The sequence below is a fragment of the Lagenorhynchus albirostris genome, chromosome 1 (genome assembly GCF_949774975.1).
Source record: "Lagenorhynchus albirostris chromosome 1, mLagAlb1.1, whole genome shotgun sequence".
Lineage (NCBI taxonomy): Eukaryota > Metazoa > Chordata > Mammalia > Artiodactyla > Delphinidae > Lagenorhynchus > Lagenorhynchus albirostris.
The window spans coordinates 64,988,811-65,012,827 of record NC_083095.1 but is presented as its reverse complement, the minus strand read 5'-3'; the positions used below and the strand labels follow the sequence as shown (position 1 = coordinate 65,012,827).

General features: G+C 40.1%; 1 protein-coding gene across 2 annotated transcripts in view; it reads left to right on the top strand.

Moving 5' to 3' along the window:
- Nucleotides 1-24,017, top strand: part of NPAS3 (neuronal PAS domain protein 3) — an 836,449-nt gene that overhangs the window by 576,078 nt on the left and 236,354 nt on the right. For both annotated transcript variants that reach the window (XM_060143810.1, XM_060143799.1), the window contains one exon: nt 19,347-19,436. In XM_060143810.1, coding sequence (XP_059999793.1) covers nt 19,347-19,436 — 90 coding nt within the window. The remainder of the gene's footprint in view (nt 1-19,346; nt 19,437-24,017) is intronic.

The following is a 24,017-nucleotide window of genomic DNA, read 5'->3' as shown; positions in this document are numbered from 1 at the left end:
ACAGAAAGACTCGCTGCCAGCCTCTGCGGAGGAACCTCACCCGTGCTCACGTCACCCCCAGGGCTCCTCCAGGCTGAATAATCCCATCCATTTAACCATTCTTTAAAAGTCTTATGTTTCAATTATCTGACCATTTTCTCAGCTTCCTTTTGAACCTTTTCTCAATTCTTCTTTCAGTAAAGCGGCACCCCCCAGAACTGATTTTAAGAGCTAAACAGTGCTGAATTTTTTTAATTTTATTTTATTGAAGTATAGTTGATTTACAATGTTGTGTTAATTTCTGCCTTAAGCAAAGTGATTCAGTTATACATATATATATGTTCTTTTTCATATTCTTTTCCATTATGGGTTATCACAGGATATTGAATAAACTTCCCTGTGCTATAGAGTAGGACCTTGCCATTTATAAACAGTGCTGAATTTTTAAAAAATTAACTTAGAATTCAAAAATTCAGTGTTGGTGGCTCCCACACTGATAGGCATTTAGCATAAAAATAATGAGTTGATCATGTGCCCCATGTGAAAGAACTGTCGGCACTCACACACACACATGATGGGAGGGAGATGTTGGCCTTTACACAGCCCTGGAGAGCAGGAGACACTCCCTAGGACACCATGACCTATGCTTGCTGAGCAGGAGACAGCCAGCAGCCTTGACGTCTCTCACATACCTGGGAGGACGGGTGTTATTTGAAGGTAAACAGAATTGGACTCAGGCAAAATTGTCGAGTGGATGAAAGACTTCAGCATTGGGCATTTTTTATTCTCTTTCCTCGCCACCCCCTACCTGCCCTCCTGTCCCCACACTGATGAATGTGCAGGCCAGTGCTGTGTACTTAGAAGAAGTAGTTACTGAGGTAAAGCACACTGCTGCCAAGGAGAGAACCTCAGTGGGAATTGCCTCCCTCCTTCCTTCATCTCGTTTCACACTCTCGCTAGCCCATTCCCATCTGGAACACAGTTCGAGGAAGCTTAGAGACGGTCTTCTCTCTAGCCCATATCCACTTTCATCTGCTTCCAGTTATACTTGAAGAGAGAGTGGTGGAAACAATACAGAATTAGTATAAAATCATTACAGTATCAGTATTTTCAACAGCAACTTACTAATAGAAATGTTACTGTTAATATCTTCACTACTTCAATACCTAGAACTTTATCCATTCTTTTTTTTTTTTTTTTTTTTTTCTTTGTGGTACGCAGGCCTCTCACTGTTGTGGCCTCTCCCGTTGCGGAGCACAGGCTCCGGACGCACAGGCTCAGCAGCCATGGCTCACGGGCCCAGCCGCTCCGCGGCATGTGGGATCTTCCCGGACCGGGGCACGAACCCGTGTCCCCTGCATCGGCAAGTGGACTCTCAACCACTGCGCCACCAGCGAAGCCCCTTTATCCATTCTTCCTTAAAATTCTTATAGATTTTTCTATCAGTCTGTTACACTTTAGCCTGGATGAGTATTAGAATACAACTTACTTTTCTGGGACTATCAGATGTCTATTTCCAATACTGTTTGGGTATAGGAGAACTGCTCTTCTGTATACTTGCCACAGTATTTTTAATGCATGTGTATTATTTGGGTTAAAAGGGTAAGAGTTGCCTAGGAATCAGCCTATGTAAAAAATCGCACTTGTGGAATGAGATCTACCCAGTAGATTATGATTTACCAAAGTACAGCTTAAACCACGTCTGGCAGACTGTCAAGACCTGCTACAGTCTCTTGGTTGGCTGAGGTCACAATCAGAGAAGACAACCACCACCTTCTTGCCCCAACTCTGCTCTGGACATCCCCCTGAGAACTATTTCTCTGCCCTCTGCCCCAGGGAACTCAGATCTATAGGGGGGCAAATAGTAGCAGTTTGGTACCAAAAAGTTAAAAATCTCTACCATGAAAAAATATAGTCCAAGTCCACGGAGTCAATATATAGTGCACAGGCTGCATTTGTGTTCCTGCCACACAACTACCACTTACTAACTCTATGATCTCAGTTTCCTCATCTCAAACAGGGATGATGATAGTATATACAGGCCTATCTTGTTTTATCGTGTTTGGCTTTATTGCACTTCACAGACACCGTGCTTTTTACAAATTGGAGGTTTCTGGCAACCCTGCGTCTAGCAAGTCTGGTGGTGCCACTTTTCCAACAGTATTTGGTGACTTCACGTCTCTGTGTCAAATCTGGATAATTCTTGCAGTATTTCAAACTTTTTATTATTATTATATTTATTACTGTGATCTCTGATCAGTGATCTTCGATGTTACTAGTGTCATCGTTTTGGGGCACCAAGAGCTGTGCCCACGTAAGGCGGCAAATGCTATGTGTGTTCTGACTGCTCTACCGACCCCCATTGCCCCCATCTCTCTCCCTCTCCTCAGGCTTCCCTATTCCCTGAGACACAGCAATATTGAAATTAGGCCAGTTAATAACCCCACAGTTGCCTCTAAGTGTTCAAGTGAAAGGACGAGTTTCACGTCTCTCCCTTTAAATCAAAAGCTAGAAATGATTAAGCTTAGCGAGGAAGGCATGTTGTAAGCCAAGATAGGCTGAAAGCTAGGCCTGCTGTGCCAAACAGTTAGCCAAGTTGTGAATGAAAAGGAAAAGTTCTTGAAGGAAAATAAAGTGCTGCTCCAGTGAACCCATGAATGATAAGAAAGCAAAACAGCCTGATTGCTGGTATGGAGAAAGTTTAAGTGGTCTGCATGGATCAAGCCAACCACAGCACTCCCTTAAGCCAAAGCCTAATCCAGAGCAAGGCCCTAACTCTCTTCAATTCTTTGAAGACTGAGAGAGGTGAGGAAGCCGCAGAAGAAAAATTTGACGCTAATCAAGGTTGGTTCACGAGGTTTAAGAAATCAAGGCATCTCCATGACATAAAAACACAAGGTAAAGCAGCAAGTGCTGATGTGGAAGCTACAGCAAGTTATCCAGAAGATCCAGCTAAGATAATAAATGAGGATGGACATATTAAACAACAGGTTTTCAATGTAGACCAAAAAGCCTTCTGTTGAAAGAAGATGCTATGTAGGACTTTCATAGCTAAAGAGGAGAAGTCAAAGCCTGGCTTCAAAGCTTCAAGGACAGGCTGACTGTCTTGTTAGGGGCAGTTGGTGACTAAGTTGAAGCCAATGCTCATTTACCATTCTGAAAATCCTAGGGCCCTTAAGAATTATGCTAAATCTACTCTGCCTGTGCTCTATAAATAGAACAACAAAGCCTGGATGACAGCACATCTGTTTACAACATGGTTTACTGACTATTTTAAGCCCACTGTTGAGACCTACTGCTGAGAAAAAAAGATTCCTTTCAAAATGTTACTGCTCATTGACAATGCACCTGATCACCCAAGAGCTCTGATGAAGATGTACAAGATTCATCTTGCTTTCATGCCTGCTAATATAATATCTATTCTGCAGCCCATGGATCAAGGAGTCATTTCAACTTTCGAGTGTTATTACTTAAGAAATACGTTTTGTAAGGCAATAGTTGCCATAGATAGTGATTCTTCTGATGGATCTGGGCAAAGTCTGTTGAAAGCCTGGAAAGGATTCACCATTCTAGATGCCATTAAGAATATTTGTGACTCATGGGAAGAGGTCAAGATATCAACGTTAACAGGAGTTTGGAAGAAGTTGATTTTAACTCTCGTGGATGACTTCGAGAGTTTAAGACTTCAGTGGGGGAAGTAACTGCAGATGTGGTGGAAATAGCATGAGAACTAGAATTAAAAGCGGCCCCTGAAGATGTGACTGAATTGCTGCAATCTCATGATAAAACTTTAACCAGTGAGGAGTTGCTTCTTATGGATGAGCAAAGAAAGGGGTTTCTTGAGATAGAATCTACTCCTGCTGAAGATGCTGTGAAGATTGTTGAAATGACAACAAAGGATTTAAAATATTACCTAAACTTAGCTGATAAACTAGCAATCGGTTTTAAGAGAATCGACTCCAATTTTGTTTTTGTTTTTGTTTTTTTTTGCGGTACGCGGGCCTCTCACTGTTGTGGCCTCTCCCGTTGTGGAGCACAGGCTCCGGACGTGCAGGCTCAGCGGCCATGGCTCACGGGCCCAGCTGCTCCGCGGCATGTGGGATCTTCCCGGACCGGGGCACGAACCCGTGTCCCCTGCATCGGCAGGCGGACTCTCAACCACTGTGCCACCAGGGAAGCCCTCGACTCCAATTTTGAAAGAAGCTCTACCATGGGTAAAATATTGGATTGGCCAAAAAGTTCGTTCGGGTTTTCCTGTAAACCCCGAACGAACTTTCTGGCCAACCCACTACTATCAAAACAGCATTGCGTGCTACCGAGAAATCATTCGTGAAAGGAAGAGTCAATCCATACGGATAACTTCGTTGTTGTCTCATTTTAAGAAATTGTCATGGCCACCCCAACCTTCAGCAACTACCACTCTGATCAGTCAGCAGCCACCAGCACTGAGGCAAGACCCTCCACCAGCAAAAAGATTATGAACTGCTGAAGGCTCAGATGATAGTTAGCATATTTTCACAATAAAGGATTTTTAGTTAAGGCATATACATTGGTTTTTTTAGACATAAATCTATTGCACACTTAACAGACTATAGTATAGTGTAAACAACTCTTACATGCAAGTGGGAAACCAGAAGTTTTGTGTGACTCGATGTATTGCAGTATTCACTTTGTTGTGGTGGTCTGGAACTGAACCCACAATATCTCTGGGGGGTGCCTGTACCTCAGAGTTAGGAAGTGAGGATTGAACTGGGTTAGTCAATGTAAAGTTCTTCTCCCAGGGTCCAAAACAGAGACTGCCTCAACAAATTCTGTCTGCCACTCATCGGCATGGTGTATATATAATATCATACATACACACACACACACACACATATAGATATATCCTTGAACAGTTCTCGTTTTTAAATGACCATGCTTATGAAAGTAAAATTATTTTTATCCTGTTTTTATGGGGTTTTTTCTTTCTCAACTTCTTGCTGACATTACAATCTTATCCAAGTCTCCCGCCCTATATTTCCTTAATGTGTTTCTTTCTGATAACTTCTATAATAGCCTTTTTCTCCTTTACAAATATTCTGTTCCCAGCTTGCGTTTATTAAAGTTCTAAAGAAGAATGTTTATGGGCAGGATGAAATCTTATTTCAACCATGAATACCGAGTCCTCTTCTTGCTTGTCCTTTTAAGTTCTTATCTAACTTATTTAATTTTACTGCCTCTAGTACATTTTCCCTCTTTTTCCAAGTCTGTATTTCTCCTTATGCCGGGTGAAAACCACTCTTATTAGCAGAGACTCTTTCTAAACCAGCATCCCAAGTCAAATAATAACCACTGTGGGCGCCATTTATTAAAAACCTACTCTATGATGGCATTTTTATGTCCATTAACTGTAATCATCTTAACACCTCTGTTGAGTAGACTAAATAAGGTATAGATATTATTCTTTACATTTTCATTTAAGAAAACAGTGAAGTTGCAAGTTCAGAGTTACAGCTGAGGTCTGCTTGAGTACAAAGCTCATGTGTTCTTTTCTATTGCACCAGGCTGCCTCTTGAAGACTTTGGAGTATGCTCATTTCAAAGCCGGGTGTGGAACCTCTTCAGCTCTGGCCACATAGGCTCTTTAGCTTCCTGGAAGGAATTGAGGAGACAAGGCCATAATTGTCCCATCTTCTCTGCCATCGGCCCAAATCTTAGAGTCCCTCTGAACCTGACCGGGGACTTTCTGACAGAGCCATGCCTCTCATGTTGAGGGCGACTAGAAGATGGAATTAAGAGAGGCTTCTCCATAGCCCCAGGTCTTTGAGCCATGAGCTATGGCCTTGGCAGGATAGCCCCCTCGCTGGGCATTTTTCAAGAATTCAAGCAGGTCCCTCCCTGGTGAAAGCTATGGAATGTGCTTCTAAGCAGTGATCGCAGTCGAGGCGCCCTGGGCTCAGAAGGAGTCCATCTGCCTGACGCATCTCCTTTTCCTTCCTCAGCCCTCTTCTTTTGGGGATTCCTCTAAAGTCCCCTGACTCTGAAAGTCTCCTGTTTCACACCTCTTAATGAGGCCAGGAATCTGTCCCTGTGGCTCGGACACCCCCGCCCCCTTTCCGGTTCCTCACCTGGGACTTGGATGATACCCATATTGCTTTTTCATTGAGGACCCTGGAGAAACACTAGAGAGAGATGTGAAAGGATCAGTTCTCTTTAAACCAATTTAGCTGCTTACTGTGTCAGCCATCCTGTTGTCAATTGAGCAGAGCAGAAAAGTGGCGGGAAGGGCCCTAATGCTTCAGCCCATGTCCTCCAACACAGACGGCATCTCTCCACACCTGAGTGTTTAAGCCTATATGTTCTCTTGTGTAATTCATTCAGACTTCCTAAGACATCGAAAGGGGACATTGGTCATATATTTCCTTCAAAAAGTTGCTGGATAACTTGCGACACCCACCATTCTCTTGTGTGTGTCCCTGGAAGCCAAAAGATTTCAGCCTTGAAGAAGCAAACGTAAATGATACACAGCAGAGCCCGTGTGGCAGACCTTTGGGGACAAAGATTCTAATCCTGCTCAAAAATGAAGATTTTGTGTCATGTCACGTTATTGAAACTTTTAGTTGAGATAACATAATCCAGTGCATTAAAGAAGCCCAATATAAGGAAGAATTGCTTTTTGGAAATCAGTGAAAGAATTTCTTTTGTTCATTGCCTATAAGGGTATGTTAGTTAAACCTTGCTGAGATTATGGAAGAGAGCTGGCCTCACTGCATTATGGAATATCGATAATAATGTTAGTCATGTACCGTTACACTGTCTTAGTCTCACTAGTTCAAGTGGGGATTCAGTATGTTGATAAACTGAGGAGACCTGCGCCGACATAAAGTACGTTAGTTCTGCCTAGTAGGTCATGCCTGTGTGCTTTTAGGCCACATCCATTAGGCCGTGTCTGTGTGCTTCTTAGGAAATGGCAAAATAATGTTGGCTATACACTTTCGAGAAAGGTGTCTGCATGACGGAAAAGAGCCAGAAAAGGGTTAAAAATCTGGGGGAGAGGAGCAGCAAATGTCTTAAGCAAGTGCGATTACTTATAATGAGAACAGAAAGAACATACAGAAAATGATAAAGGCTTAAGGTTGTGTTTGTAAAACCCTTAATATATTTTTTATTTGCTTCGGGATAAAAGTCTTCCATTAGGACACAGAGGCCAATTTGAGTCTTTAGGGGCTCAGTCCTTTAGGGAAACTCACTCTCCAGCCTGTGAAGCATTTAAGTAGAAATTAAAGTAGGTCATCCTATTACTAAGAAGAAGCCCCCAAGCAAGACAATAAAACAAATCTCACTTGTTGGAAAAGGTCAAGGCTAAAATGAACAAATCTCATTGGAGGCAGAAAGAATCTACCGCCAATATTCAACCACATAAAATTTACACTAGCCTACACAAATTTGGAGCCACTCTTGGTCTTCAAATTTTGTCAGTAATCACTATTCATCCATGAGTCAGATATATAAATATTTTCATGGTTGTTTTACTGCCCAGGGGAGTTTTCACTTACAAACACATTCAGAACAGGATTGCTGGGAACAGGAGCTGAGAAGCATGGTACACACCGACCACCACACCACACCATCCCCACAACCATCAATATCTCTTGCACTAAATGGATGAATGCAGAATGCAAACCAAAAGGTAAAAGGCAAAGAGATAAAAGGAAATAAGAGAAAAAATGAAAAGGGGGCTGAAATGAAAACTAGAAATGGGCTTGAAGCTGTTGATCCCAAACCTCTGTTTCCAAGGTGATCCCAGGTGATGTTCTATAATACTTCCTCACTTTTTTCAGGCTACTATCACTCGTGAGGAGGTTGGTGTTTACTTACACTGTAAGGTATGTTTAAGGAAGAGTTGTAATGGGGATTCATCTTTCTTTCAAAATTATTAGGAAGTTCTCCATTAAAGAATTAAGTCTGCAAGCTTATGTGATGGAATGTGGTAGATACAGGTAGAAAATGTCTTAAATGGGAAGTGGATCATCTTGTAGTCTTGGGATTCTAGACAGCTAAGAAAAATACCATCCTAGTAATGAAAATAATACTAGTTCACCTGCCCATCCCTTAAAAGAAACCAGGCAGAGGGCCAAGTGAAGAATCAGACTTGGAATTGTTCCTTCCTACCACTGTTGCTGGCAATTTGGATGTCTTTGACATCGAAGGTTGAGAATGACTATGTAGGAGGTGACGGTTGTGGCTGAAGGTATTAAAGGGCTGTATGGTTGAGGCCACTATAAATTTTGTAGATTAACTAGAATTTTAATAAGTCCAATAGTCATTGAGAGGTAGACTGTCATTCATCAAATGCATTGAATGGTGGAATATATCCATTTTCAAATTATTTTTGTTCTAACCTGTCTTTAGCTATTTAAGTCAAAAGTGTGGGTAAATGGGTCATTGTGCACATTAGAATTAGACTGAGACTATTGATTCAAGGTTCCTAGTGAATGAATTATCAATATGACCAACTACAAATTTCTTTTAGAATTGCTGCAAATTGGCACATCAGTGCCTTTGAATAGATCATGCATGATGTAGTTATGTTACAGTTATCATTACGGTGAATCCCTGCAGGATGTGTAATGTTATGGCTCTTATATAACTTCAGTGAAGCACATGGCCCCGAGTCACTGAAAACACTTTAATCCAGTGATTCCTCAGGTGTGTTAGTTGATACAGCCTCTAGAGCTAAAGTAGATATGTGGTGTTCTGTAGCCATCCGTGCCAAATAGCCCAAGACAAAATGCACAGTCACTTAGACCTGCCTAGCAGACTGACGTGCTATGTGCTGCTTAGGAAAAAGTAGAATAGCAAGGTCTGTCACTCTTTGACAGGTGTCTAGGATGTCAGTTACCGGCCTCCAACTTCACTAAGGAACCTAGGAAAGGGGAAGATCCTAGATGATGGTAACATTCCAGGACAGGGGGAAAGGGAAGATTATATCCGGGCCAAAACTTTTTACATTTCCTTCTGCCCAGGGAAATTTATATGGTGGCATTTTTAGCTCCATGAAATGATCCATCCGTGTTTGGGAATTATAAGACCATATGTGAGCACCTTTGGAGACACCTGGATAACCAAGTATCCAGGCATCTCAAAATGTATAGAATAGATCTGTTCCTGAAAAGTTGACCATTTAGTGACAGTTCATGTATTGCATCTAATTTGCCCTTTGACACCCATGATGCGTTACTCTAGTAAAAACTTCAACTTCAAGACAAAACAGAATTATAATTTTTGAGTATTTTTTAAACAAATTTGGGAACATATTTTAAAGGAAAAAACTCACAGTGATTATTTGACTCAGTCAAATAGCAAAAACAGAAAATAGTTAGGTCTGTCATTTTTGCTGCCTCATAGGTGGGTCAGAAAGGCGTGAGATGGTAAGCCCAGTCATTTCCATGGTTTAGATACATCCTTCACCTTCTTCAAATCACTGTAACATGTCTGATTTTACATTCAAGCTAGGCACTTTAGGTTTTATCTTTGCATTTCCATTAGCTATACTTCTCTATAGACAACTTCAGTCCCATGATGCCTATTAAATCTCACTTAGATTTTGGGTAAAGCATCTTTTGATCCTGGAAATTCAAGTAATAAAATAACGAGTAACACTTCAGTGGTGGCACTGAATTCTCTTCCAGTCACGATAGTCATCAAAGGAGATCAGGAGCAGGAAGAAAACTCCAATCTCATTTTTCATATTAAAAAATTTCACTTTAGAAAGTCAGTGGAAAATATCAGAATTTAATTTTCTTCTTTACTAATGTCTTTATCCCACAAAATTACAGACACTAGAAACTTCATAGCCTAGCCCAGTCCTTTCATTCTGTTCCTGAATTGAACCACAGCAGAAGCCAAGATATATAGCCAAGTACCATTGCTTTTAATGGTATAAATTTGGACTGTCATTTAATATACACCTAGCAAATTTGGTGCTAGCAAATTTCACACTCAATTGCTCTACTTTGAAGGGTATCATCTAGAGATTCTCTGAAGAAGATTTCTTATGACATTAGTTGTTATGCTTTGGAGATATGCAAATATGTTAGAAAACAACAAAAATCCACAATCCCTTTTGCTTCACCTGTGTTCAATAGGCATGTGGGGATAAAAGCAGAAGCATTTCTTTAGACCCCTGAATAGGATGAGACCTCTGTGGACAAGCACGTATGCCGTTCTTTCTTACCTAGACTCAGTGGCCAACTGTGAAATGAAAATAGAAGGTTGGCAGAGCAATCGAGAGCCGTAGCAGGTGGTAAACCAAGCTGTTTATCTCAAGATCGTTCAGGACCTGGTTTCTAATTCCCTCAGAGTAATTGATTTTCACATAAATATGCATCTTTGCTTTGTATGGAGCTAAGACAATGAAGCAATGTAGCCTTTAAGCATTTGAAATGTACAGAAAACCAATATAAAGATATCAATATTGTAAATATAAGGTACAGAATAGGTGCAATTACTTGAAAACGATTTCAAAAACAATCCTAATAAGTATTGTCGATTTCTGGGACTGAATGCTGCTATTAGCAGTCCATCATATTTATAGCTTAATGGGGGTCTAGTAAAAATTAATTATTAATTACATGAATGATACATAAAATAAAGAGCAGAGAATCTAGTTACAATGATTTCCTGAAATTAACACTGAAGGTTTTCATGGCCCAAGCATTTTCATCCCCACCAGAATTTCCAAACTACTGTCTTAGTCCAGGCTACCATAACAAAATACCATAGACTTGGTGGCCTAAACAACAGACATTTATTTTCTCATAGCCTGGAGTCTAAAGGTCCAAGATCAAGGTGCCAGCACAGTTGGATTCTGGTGAGGACTCCACTCCTGGCTTGCTGATGGCCGCCTTCTGGCTGTGTGCTCTCATGGCCTTTTCTGGGTGCTTGCCTGTGGAGAGATTGCTCTCTCTTTCTCTTCTTATAAGGCCACCAGTCCTATCAGATTAGGACCCATATGACCTCATTTAACCTTAATTACCTCTTAAAAACCTGGTCGCCAAATATAGTCACATTGGGGTTTAGGGCTTCAACATATAAATTTGCAGGGGTGGGGGGGAATCATAATTCAGTTAGTCCATGGCAACTATATTTGTAACAATTAAGTTCTTTTCAGTACAAATGTTTTTAATACCCTTTCCCTAGAGATATCAGTAAGTGTTTCCTGAAATGAAACTCATATGTGAATGCACCAGTTTAATATCTAAGGTCTCTAAGTGGTCTTTTAATATGCTAAATTCATTACAGCGTTCTCTAATCATTGTTACTACCTCTGACACAAACTCCTTACCTAAAGAACTACATGTACAAAGATTTTGTCATTTTCTTTTAAATATCCTGTTCTTTAAAGTTACCCACTGCCCAGTAAACAGTCCGGTTCATGTCATAGTCAGCCGTAACAGAAACAGCAATATGGGTCTATCTTGTATCATTGAGGATGTACTTTTAGGCAAACATGACTATAAAATAAATTTCTACAAAATCAATCTTATTTTCACATGAACTTCTATAGAAAATAGTGTAGAAAGGAAAAAACTCTGAGTCTAAATGAAAAACTTTGGGACAGGAAATGGAGTTAGTGCGCTGGCCAGCTCCATGGCCTGCTGGTGTGTGTTCTCAAGTCTTGTCCTGGCAGTCGCCCGTTGGGAGGTGTGGTTCTCCTAGCAGTTATGTATTAACTGGGGTCCCTTCTCTATTCTAGGCATTAGCCTCTTCCTCTAAGGCATGAGAATTTCCTTGAGGGCTGTAGTCTCTTGGCTGGACATTTACAAATTCCAGGAAGATAAATATGTGAGGTGATGGATGTGTTAATTAACCAGATGGGAGGAATGTATATGTATATCCAATCATCGCAATATATACTTTAAATATTTTACAATTTCATGTGTCAATTATATCTCAATAAAGCTTAAAAAGTACAAATTCCATTAATCCATGCCTTTTCCAACCCAAAGACAGCATATTAGAGGTATGGAGCTTGGTAATATCAGACAAGAGTACCCATCAGGTATGGAGGGTGGGTGTCCTAAGCTGCCTTTGCCTTGCTGCTTTTTGTTTCATAAAGTTAATTTCCAACTTTACTCGTTTTCTTAGTCTTGGATCCCACAGATGAATTTTCTTTAAGAACATAACTCATGAGTTGGTCTTCGTTCAGCTAGTACAGGCCTGGTGCATAGGAAGGCCTGGTGCAACAGGTGTTTTCTGAATGCATCACACTGCAAAAAGAGGAGTGTGAGACTCACTTATGTGGAAAGAAATGCCGGAGGAAGCATAGATTCCTAGCAGCTGTGATGGGGTGTGAAACAACTGAAGTCCCCACCTGGTAGTCCCAGTAGCAGGAGGAAAAGGAAGTTCCTTCTTTCTTACATCTACCACGTATTGATGTGTGACATTGGGCGATGTATTTAATTTCTCTGAGCCTCAGTTTCCTTATCTGTAACGTAGGATTAAATAATACCCAGCTCACATTTGGGCTAAATAATTTCCCTAACAAATATTAGTTTCCTTCCCTTCCCTCTCCTCTTTGGTGAATATTTGAGTGAACTGAGCATGGTTTAAGACATCATATAATATAATATGCTATGATCATGTATATTATATATGATATATCATAGTATATTTGATATATATTATATGTGTATCTATATATGTGTGTATGTATTATGACCATTCCCTATTTTACAGTCATCTGTTATCCACAGGATGCCAACAGTTATTAGTATCTGTTCTTTTGTGTGTGTTGTTTTGTATAACTCAGACAATTTGAAAGACACCTGGAGCCAAGCTCCATGTGTAGCCAGAGCAAAGCAGTACCATTTTTAGGCCTTTCGGGACCAATACGACATAGCGCTTCTATTACTCCTGCCGACCTGGGAATTCCGCCTTTAACTTGAAAGAGAATTCTGAATTCAAAGAGAAGGATGCACAATAAGGAATTCGCTCCTGCATTCGGAAAAGCCTATGTTTCAATAAATTAATATACCACATACACAAAAAGGAGACATTTTAACGTTGCAGTGGATATTTGTGCCTTAGGATAGCTAGTGGGGATCCTCTTCTTGAGCCAGAAGGAGCACATGGTCGGTTCTGCCTCAGGTGGAGTCCCAGTCCCCTGGGACAAGCCACAGATAATGTGGGGTCTGCGTGTTGCCCCCTGTGGCTCAGAGACACAGACACGTGTGGTTCTACCAAATGCCGCACCCTGTCTTTATACCAGAGCCTGTTGTCCATTTGGATGGATGTTCAAATCAAGAAATCCACCTTCCTCAAGGCTGGATGTACGGCTTGAACTAGCATCCCAGAGAGAAAAGGTCAGCACTTTGATACACAGCTTCCACGAAATGGAATTTTAATGAGCAGAAGCAAAACCTGATCTCCTTGCTCAGAAAGCAGATGCCTTTGTTCTTTTCATGTTTAACATTTCACTAGCTCAACATCTCCCCTTTTATTCTGGTACCTCTCCTCTAAGAACTGAAGAGAGGCCATCTGTGTGTCTCTGCACTGTTTTCTCACCTAAGATGTTTGGAGTTATGTGTTTGAGGAAACTCTTAGGACAGGTGTCTTGCAGTGTCAAGGTTTGTTGTTCTGGAATTCTTTTTTAAAGGGAAAATAGTCAGATTTGACCGAATTAATCCAATTTAGCATTGTGATTGGGGAACATGTAGCTTTGGGTATGTGATAATCATATGAACCTGTTCTATCATCCTTCATGTTATTGACTCATTGCCAGTGAGGGGACTAAAGAAAAGACACAGGAGCCAGAAAGCTCTGAGAGATTTCTGAGAGTTAACTAAAAGCCCAACCATTGATGTGTGCTTTTCTCCACTTTGAGAAAATATACTTGACTTAGATGCTTTCTAAGAATAAGGCTTTTGTTTCTACACAGTGCTTGATGGTTAAAACTCAGATTGCAAAGGCAAAATTTGGGAAACTTTTTCTTCCCCATAAACAGATACACGTGGGCACTTCTGGGCATCATCCCAGGCTCTCCTCGAGGTTGCCGGGAGTCCACATGTGTGTGCGTGAGCAGTACAGCATCACCTCCTGAGTGCAATCAGAGGGCAACGTGGCATTTTAATGAGCTCGATCAAAGTGTTATTGTATCGCAAGGCCAAAAAATGTAAGAAACGCTTTTTCCTAACTCTTTTATCTGCTGCCAAAACAGAGCGGAAAGATAAGTAGCGGAGCCCCATCCTCACTTTCCAGACCGTGCTTCTTTTGCGCTTGGCTTCTTCACTCTTTCATGACGGTGGAGATACGTGGTTCAAGGGCAGGCTCACATATTCATGATGCTCACCCATTGCTCAGGTTGCAGAAAGGATTTCCTCACACAGCCTCTCCTTGTTAACAGCAAAGCCACTGTAGCAGTTATAGAATGCCCGTATCTAATGGCTGGCAAGCATTGTGCTCAAATTCACGTTCTGCTCTTGTCCTAACAGAATTATGTCATGACAATGAAAAACGCTGGGTTTGGAGGGAACGTTGAGTGTGTCAGACTCTGTACTTTATCACGGGTGGGTATTTTCTCCACAACCTAAGCCTGAAGTAGAAGAACATCGCAGATGCATAGTGCATAGGACACGGAGCACACACTTGCATTTAAATCACGTATATCTTACTTTTTTACTGATGTAATTGTGAAATATGTTCTTTTTGCATTCATAATTAGGGGGTGGAACAGATGGTGAAGGCTTAGTTTAAAATAATCTGTCATTAAAATAACCTAGCCTACTGGTAATTCTTCACTCTAACTGGAGTTAGGTCATAGGAAAAGAGTTTGGGGTGATTTCTTTTTTCCTCTTCTACATTGGAATGTAGGAAAAACCCACAAATTTCAGAGTAGTCCTACATGTGAGAATTGTCTCTATAAGGGCACGATAGTAAGATTTCACTCTGAAATTTGGCTGCAGTGAAATATGCAGGGAAAAAAAAGAAAGCAGAGATAAAACAACTTTGACGGCTATAAATCCATTTAGCACAATGCATTAAACATTAGTATACCTTCAATCATGAAGCTATAGTTAGTTTCGTACCCTGGAAAGAAATAGCCTCATTATTTGACAAATACTGTTAGAGGCACTCAGCTTTTGGGGTTAAGAAACTGTGCCTTACAGTTTATGTGTTACACTGCTGTCAGGGGATATAAATTATAATTACAGGCGTTATTATGCAGAGATGTTATAGCTCCTGACTTCTGTATCCAAGCCTTATTGCTGCACACATACCTCGTAGACTTACTGGGTTGTGACAAAGAAAATCTCCCAACAGCCCTGTCGAGATGGCTAAGAACTGGTTTTAGTAATAAGAACGCTGTCTTGATGAATCAGACACTCGCATGCCTTGAAAATGTCTGTTTTACTGTTTCTTCTAAGATTTTTTTCTCCATCTGCTTTGAGGAAAGCAGATAGATTTCAGCGTGGCTTTAGAATAAATCTTCTCAAGGAGGGACTAGCATTAACATTTGTGTAGATTCTTTTTCATCTTAATCCAACCTTAGTTAATAATCAGAAAATTCTACATACTGAGTAAGAAGATGTAATTAACCCTTTGACCCCAGAATCTTAATTGGCGCCTGTTGAAAACAGTGGGCAGTTTAAAAAAAAAAAAAAAATTAAAAGGTAGCCTGCAGTGATTGAAACAGCTCAGTATATAGCAGTTTCTTGACCCAAAATTTTTTAAATTTCCACCAAACTTTAAGATTAATCGTATTTGGTTCCCAAGACTAACTAATTGAATGTTTCCTTCCTCCTCCCACCTTTTAAAATTAAGACACCCACATTAAACCAATATTGATGCTACTCTTAAAAATTTTCTAAGCAGCAAAATACAGCTAACTATAGACAGGGATGACCCTGAATCAGAAGGTAATGGCTACGCGAAGAGCGACCTTGCCAACCTGCCGGAGACCTGGTTTCATATTCATTCTTTATTTGAAATGTAATTATAACCGAGTTATTGATCTTCATCTCATACTATAGATATAATTGACTGAAATGATAAGCATAAAAGTGAACAGTATGGTTAACTAACTTGTTTTGTTTATCTTTGCAATGACAAACACCTAACCTGACTAGTTGTTTCTTCCCCCCACCAGACTGGCTATTTTTAATTGAATTGACTGGATGTTTCGAGTCATGTAGACAGAGCCTCATTTTAATCTCACCAGGAAATTGGAGCATGTGTCGAAGCTTCTGTTTTTGCCAAACAAAACTGGCCAGTTCTTAGATTGCCACTGCTTCATAGTATCAGATGTTTAGCCTCCAGATATTCCTTTTCCCTGCTATGGTGCCCAAACTTCCTCTAGTATTTTAGTAAATACATGAGATATGAACCTACTTTCAAAAAAAAATCATAATCCCTTTCAGTGAGAAAGTAAAGGATGCGTTTCAGTGGCAAATGAATAGCACTGGGTATTTTGGAAGACTATGAAAGGATCCAGTCTAACTCTGATCTTCCAAATGTCAGGAGCTATCCCAGACTACGTTAGACATCTGTGACATCAGAATCTGCAACTAATCTAATAGCCCCATAAAGAGAACTCTTGGAGGAAATAATCACCATTTCTCGTACTCAATTCTAGCACGTGTGATGTGAGGGAAGGAGCTTTGGGCTTGGAGGTAGAATTGGATTTACTAAGTCTTAGTTGAACAATTGTTAAGTGTTGGCTAGAGATAAATAAGACATTGCCTCGCTGTGGAGAAATTCAGTCTCCTTGGGAGTTGAATAAGCCGACCAGGATGACACAATGTCATCAGTGCTTTAATAATCCTATGGGAGGCGGCATATTTAATCCTGGCTCTGCCACTAGCTGGCTGTATGGTCTTACCCAGCCACTTAGCCTCTCTGTGCTGACATTTCCTCACTTGAAAAATGAGAGTTTAGACTACAGGGGGTCATCTCTGTGCCATCTCCATTAATCCTTTCTTCTGCTCTCATTTAGCTTTCTGATTGTCACTTGTCCTCATAGAAGTTCCCTTGTGATCTCTCTCTGTGTGTCCCTCTAATCTGATAGTGGCATTTTAGGGTTTGAGAAGATGGCTTACACAGCTCTCTGTGATTATATACCAGACCATGACTCTTAGGTTGAATGGAAAACCTAACCAAGGCCTTCTCTCCCTGGGGAAGGTCAAAAGAGGGAGTCTTAATCCTCATGAGTCATTCTTAGGAGATGTCTTGCTTGAGGTGAAGACATGTTGAAATGAGATGCTTCCCAAACTTCTGCAAAGGAAACTCCTATCCTTTTGCACTTTTGGTTCCAAGTAAGCTTCCATTGCACCACACCTGAAGCTTGAAAGTTTGGCTCTCACAAGGCTCCAGAGGGTTTGACAGTTTTGTCAAAGATAAGGAATGCAGTTCTCTTAGACAGTGTTTTGTTCCCTGTCCTCTAGATGCTTCCAGGGAGATATTACAGAGCAAAGGTAACCAGGTGACCTCTTGTGGAAGTGACTTATGAACTCTCTTGTCATCCCATTTCTCATTTGTCTCCTGATGGTAGGATTCTATCATTGGAACAAATCATTCAAAAACAAGGGATGGTTTTTAAGAAGTTATAGGCTGCCTCTTAATACAAATATTTTAACTTCAGAAATGCTATCCGATTTATCTTTTCATTAATGTACTCGTATCAAGTAGAGGCTCTTTATTTTTAGTGGAAGGCAAGGCAGTATAGTGAATGAGTCTGACTGTCTCATTCATGAGTTTGAATCGTAACTTCATCACTTGCTAGGGTCAGGCATATTGCCTAACTTCGCTAAGCCTCAATTTCCTTGTATGTAAAATGTGGATAATAATATAATTACCTCAAATGGTGCTTGTGAAAATTAAAAGAGACAATACATGCAGAATGCTTAGTACATAATAAATGTAAGCTAATTAATAAATGTAAGCTCTTATTGTTGTACTGTCTTGACCAAAACCTTGTCTATCGTGTAATTTGCTTTTATGTGGAGGAATACAATGTGACTTTTGAATTGTTTTCAGAAGCCACTAAATCAGAGGAGGTGGTTGGGTGCTACCCATAGTTTCTGACCAGTGGGGCTGTGAAAATAGATCAGGAAGCATGGAATCCAAATTTCATGCACATGCACACAAACACATATTCCCATAGCGATACATACATATATGTAAATACATGTATTTAATATATACATATATATTAAATACATATATATGTATGTTATGCATATATAACTCTGAAAAAGTTCAGTATTTTAAGAGGCTGAAATTATTCCTGAGATTTGAGGCAGTGTATTTTTCTACCTGAATTTTACATGCTTCTTCCACCTTTCTATATTTAAAAATTATGACATTAGTTTAATGTTGCCCCATACCTTGTTCCCAGTGAGGATTCCCTGTATTTCCAAATTCCTTTGTAAATACCACTAATCTTTAAAACTTCTTTTTTGGGGCAAGCAATACTTGGGCAACCTACCTGGTTAAAAATAAATAAATAAAGCAAAACACAAGACGGGAGGATGATGGAACATATAAAATGCACTTGGATTGCAAGAATTTGAAAACAAATCTCTTCTCAATTTAAGTGGTATCTTGCAGCTGGAGTCCATGATGATTTACACCATTCATCAAACTGAAAATGAAGCCCTCCCTTTGAAAAGTGGACTTAGGTTTCAGGAGTTACAGATGATGTGCAGCATCCTTCGTCCTCCTCCCCCACCCCCTCTTCTTCTTTTCTTTCCACTTCAGGAGTTGTAGTAGAAACTAGATCTATCAAATAAAACTTTAATACAGAGTTTTGCAAAACAAGGATTACAGTTTGTAAGGCTTCAGCCTGTAAACATTCACCCATGATATATTGACTTGCCCTATTTGTTCTAACACAATAGGCACTGGGAGTGAGGAGAGAATAATCCTCTATTAATTAGCAAATTACTCATGTCCATAGGAGCTCAAGTGGTGATTTTACTTACTCTTCATATAAGAACTCTTTTTTTTCTCTTATTCCATGACAATTTTCATTCCTGCTCAGCTATTTAATAATCATGCTGATTTAATCTCAGTCACTACTGAATCCAAAAAAATGAAGTCAACATCTCATAAAATCAACATGACTTGATTTTATGTATAAATGTAATGCATCTTGATCAAAATGACAGAGACATAAGGAAGTTCCTGGAATAAGGGAGAGCTTGTGGTCTTAATTCAGACCTTTCATTTGTTCATGTATAATGCAGTAAAGATCTTAGGATTGTGTTAAACATGAAGGAAAAAGTGGTCTTAAACTTGGTTATGTGTTGCTTTGCATAGATGCCTTATTAACTAAATCCCCACGATATATACTTATTAACCTATTTATATATCTGTTTTTTTCTGCAGTCCCTGGATGGCTTTGTATTTGCACTAAATCAAGAAGGAAAATTTTTGTACATTTCTGAAACAGTCTCCATCTACCTAGGCCTCTCGCAAGTAAGTAAGACAATTTGATTCTTGACAGCAGCTGTGAAGGCTCCTTCAGCCTCATGTCTTTCCTTCTTCAGCAGATACTCTCTTTAGCGTGAATTACCCAATTTATTCTTCAAATGGCTCTACCTGACTCTGATCACGAAGTCAATGAGAAAATTGTATGTCAGTTCGGAACGTTCAGAATCAACCTGTGCTCAAAACTTTAGTCCCCCTCCCCACCCCCCAAGTATCATTATTAATTTATTGAGAACAAATGAAGTTTCTTCCCTTGGTTGTTTTGAACTTTGAAACCTCTGTGCCCGGTAGGAGAGGGACACACTAATAGTGCTTCCCTTGTGTCCTATTACTGGATGTTTATGGAGGACCCTGCATTGTCCTGGGAGCTGACACAATGACAGGGAGTCATTTGGAGTCAAGAAATGCTGAAAGAGACCATTAAAATGTGTTGCAGGGAGGGTTCCTGCAAGGACGTATTTTGCTGCCTTTGCAAATATTTCCTAATGCGGAAAGACAATTTCATAAAATGGGATAATCTTTCATTATTTGCTGTTTAATTACCCACATGTGTCTGTCAGAGGTGAAAAGAAAGGAAGATGGAGGCAGATGGGGCAAGGGAAAAAATCCTAGATGTCAGTTCTTGAGATTCCCCTGGAACACAGAAATTTGACTTTCGTTGGATTCCCAGACACAGGCTGCAGCTACAGAATGCCGAAATACCCTGAAGAAAAGTTCGCAGTTCCACTAATTATCCAGATGTTTTCTCCATAAAAAGGCTAAACATCTGGGTATCTGTGCCCACACAGGTGATTGGCTGAGCTCGACCCTTTTCATCTGGTGGTTTGGCACGAGAAAAACACAGCCTCAGTGGGAGGGATTTTGTATGTATGTGATGATCTGCCAAGCTGGATAATCTACTTCTCATTCAGTTTCCCCTTTGAGCTAAAGATGGAGATAAGATTTGTCTCTCTCCTCTTAGGCGGGACGCACCCTAAACTCACGGCTTCTGAGAGTTGGCACTGCTCTAAGGAGGCAGCCAGCATGGTTGGAACGTTTTGGCCGTTAGTGAGTTTGCTGGGTAATAGCTAAATCAAGAAAGACATTGGGAAATAATAGAGAGACATATCTGGCATTTGAGGAGGGTTGGGGGAGGAGGAGAAACACTGCCAAATTTAATTATTTGCTTTTGAGAATCCAAGCAGGGGGCCATTAACTCTTCCTTTAAGGACATGCAAGCTATTGGCTGTAGTGTATCTAGCAATTTTATTTTATGTAAACTTGAGCAAACCAAATGATAGAAGCTGGGCTACCGTCAACTCGATATTAGTATTCTTGCGTCTTGTTGAAATCTCTGGTTTTCTAATGGCTTTTAATAGACTGTAAGCCTTGTCTTAATCTGTTTGGGACCTAGAATTGAGAATCTCCAGTGTTGAAATTGGTGCGCCACCATATTAATACTGTACAGAACTGGAAACCCCACTGTTTGTTGTTCCGCAATGCCCGTATTCATCTGTTTTGTGCAGACTATCCAACAAAGTTTAATAAGCCAGTGAAGAAGAAGGATGAATAATTAGTTTAAGCAGGTAAATGCTAATTAGGGAACTCCCGAAAAGCATCCATTATATACTCGCTCAAAACACATTTTACAGCCCTGGTTAGTGCTGTAATGCAAATTCTGTCAAGGCAACTGCATTTTCTGTAATTGAGATGTGTACGTTTGCTTTGCATAACAGATGGCTCTGTATGCTTAGAGTGATAGCTAGGAAAATAATAATTGCATTATTCTGGCCAAAAGAATATTAGCTCTTGGGTCTTGGCCATTTCAGTCAGTCCTCCTGCCAGCACAGCATATGCACATATATGGATTGGATTTTCAAGGAAATTGATGCATCTGGAATAGTGTGGCCATCTGAAATATCATCTGTTCAAGAAAAATTTGGCTTTAACCCTGTGCTGGTTTCTCCTTAAAAAGCAATAGATTCCACTGCTTCTCTACTGTGGCGTCAAGTCAGTCTTTTCCTAAAATCTGAGGCAAATCATTGAGGTTTCCATAGAATAAAGCAGCTGTGCAGACATGGTAGAGTAGCTGGCAACTTCCGTGCAGTCCTTCCCCACCTTTGCATGGGATGGGTTGTAAAGTGCATATCAATAGTCAGCGTCTTGACTCGCCCAGGGGTAGACGCTGGCCACAATGGGCTGTTGCCCTCTGTGGAGGTTGTGTCCAGTGTCGCCCAAAGGGTCCAATGCGCAGGTAGAGGCCGCGTGGTACGGGACAGAAGTCTTCATCTGAAGGCGTTATGCAACTGAAATGATGAAGGGTAAATCACTACAAAGTGATTTTTGCATACACCAATGAGTGTATTTGGAGTTCTAAACAAATTTAGAAATAGTTCTGGGTTAACATGGAAATAATTTGATAGGGCATGGTGTGTTTTGAAATGCCTAAAGAATGAGGGGGAAAATCTATGCTAAAACTTTGGGAAAGGTTTTCCAACCCAATTAATGTTCTAAGTTCTAAAAAGGTAGTTGGGGGTCCTGAGACATAACTCTTCCCAAGTTTCTTCAGTGCCCTCTTTCAATTATGGGGTATGGGCTGCTCACTGGTGACATACAGTGTAAATGTACTCAAAGTTATTCAATTAAGTACCTCCTTAATCTTTTACACACACACACACATCCTTAATTAAGTGCAAACCAAACACTCTGCTTTTGTCCTACAACTTTGACTCAGTGGTTCTTCCATCAAATTCTAGACAGTGATAAGCAATCTATATAGTTATTGTCCCTTCTTACCTTTTTAAACAGTGCCATTAAATCAAGAAAACGTGTAATTGTATCATCGTATCCAGTGAAATTGTTGAAGAATACTGCGAACGTGTCATTTTGTTAGAGCATAGCCGCGTCTGCATTTGTAACTCTCAAGATGTATCTTTCTCAGTTTTATTTCCTTTCAACATGTAAATAAATATGGTGGCTTTGAAACGGCTTATGTTCTCAAAGAATTAGGAGTCTTTTTTGGCTCATGAGAAACCTCAGTAGAGAAGCTTCTACCCAGCTCAGTTGTGTAGCATGAATACAGAGACAACCAGAGCAGGTTTTTACTGGGTGGAACTCCGGGTGTCTAGGATGCGTGCTTGCCACTTATTTTCTCTAAGATATTTTCGTATTGTCATGATGATAGGAATGAAGCGTTCTATGATGATACATCTTCAGCAGCCCTTTGACTTTGCCAGGCATAATCATTTAACACCCAAGATATGGTTTCAGGTTGTAGAAAAATGCACTGTTGACTTGCATCCCTGGGTGCAAATGACTCCTAGGTACTCATTATGAGACCTTATCTTAAAGGAAGAAACCCAAATATCATTGCTGAGTTTGCTTTGCATGGAGATTAAATGACTTTTTATATCTGGTGATGGTGTCCAGAGCTGCTAAAGACAACTCTGCTCTTTACTTAAAATGGAATAGGCAAAAGTAAAAATGAACAAAGAAAACAGAGTGGTTTCCCTAATACTGAAAATGCGGCATGATGGTAGCCAGCTTTTATGAAACCTCTTCCAATGTGTTAAGCGGCTCAATCGCCAAAGAATCCAAAAGATACTTTATATGGTAAATAAAAAGCATTTCTACTTCCATAGAGGATTTAAAGCTTACAGAAATATTTATTTGTTGGTTTATAGCCTCCTCTTTCCAAAAAGGAAATAGCTTACATAAACATATACAATAAAAAGTAATGGCAAAATAGAACTAGGGTCTAAGGGAAAAAAAGATAAAAGTAGGTAATCTGTTACCTCGTAGTAGGAGAACACAATAAAGGCTTATAAGAAGGGATATAAATGGTCTGATAAAGTGTCAAAATTCCCTATGAGCTTCCTGGCAACCAAAGCAAAAAGAGAAACATAGCCAACCATCAAAAATAAGGAATGTATGGCTGAATCGCTTTGCTGTGTACCTGAAACTATCACAACATTGTTAATCAGCTATACTCCAATATAAAATAAAAAGTTAAAAAAAAAAATAACAGTTGCACAATGTTCAGAATGCCTGGGCTTCTCTCAGTGATGGCCAGTGTTTTAACAACCAACTTCCCAGTATTCCAGTAACAGTCAATTATGTTCTAACAGCGTATACCCTGTTTTTAACAACTAGATACCCAGCATGGTAGTTGTAGTTTTTATATCACCTGACACCCAGTTTCTTACAGTAGACATTGTCTAAATCCAATACTTTATCCAGCTGATGCTGAGCATTTTTAATGTTCAACACAGAATGTTCTGGACAGCGGGTTACTCAATGGTATGAGGAAACAGTAAATACACTTGTTCTTGGTACACCGCCAAGCCCAGTGCTTCAAAGGGCAGCCATTGTCCCAACATGCTCATGTGATTCAGGGCTTGAGCCCAGCTAGAGGGTGCATTGAAAAAACTAAAAAAATAAAAATAAGGAAGTATCACTTCATAAGGAAAGGAAAGTTCTTCTGGGACTGAAATATTAAAATAAATCTCAAATACAATTTCTGTGGAGGCTAATATATGGATTATGACATATCGATTTGCTTCCATCGGAGTCCACATTCAGAACAAGGCT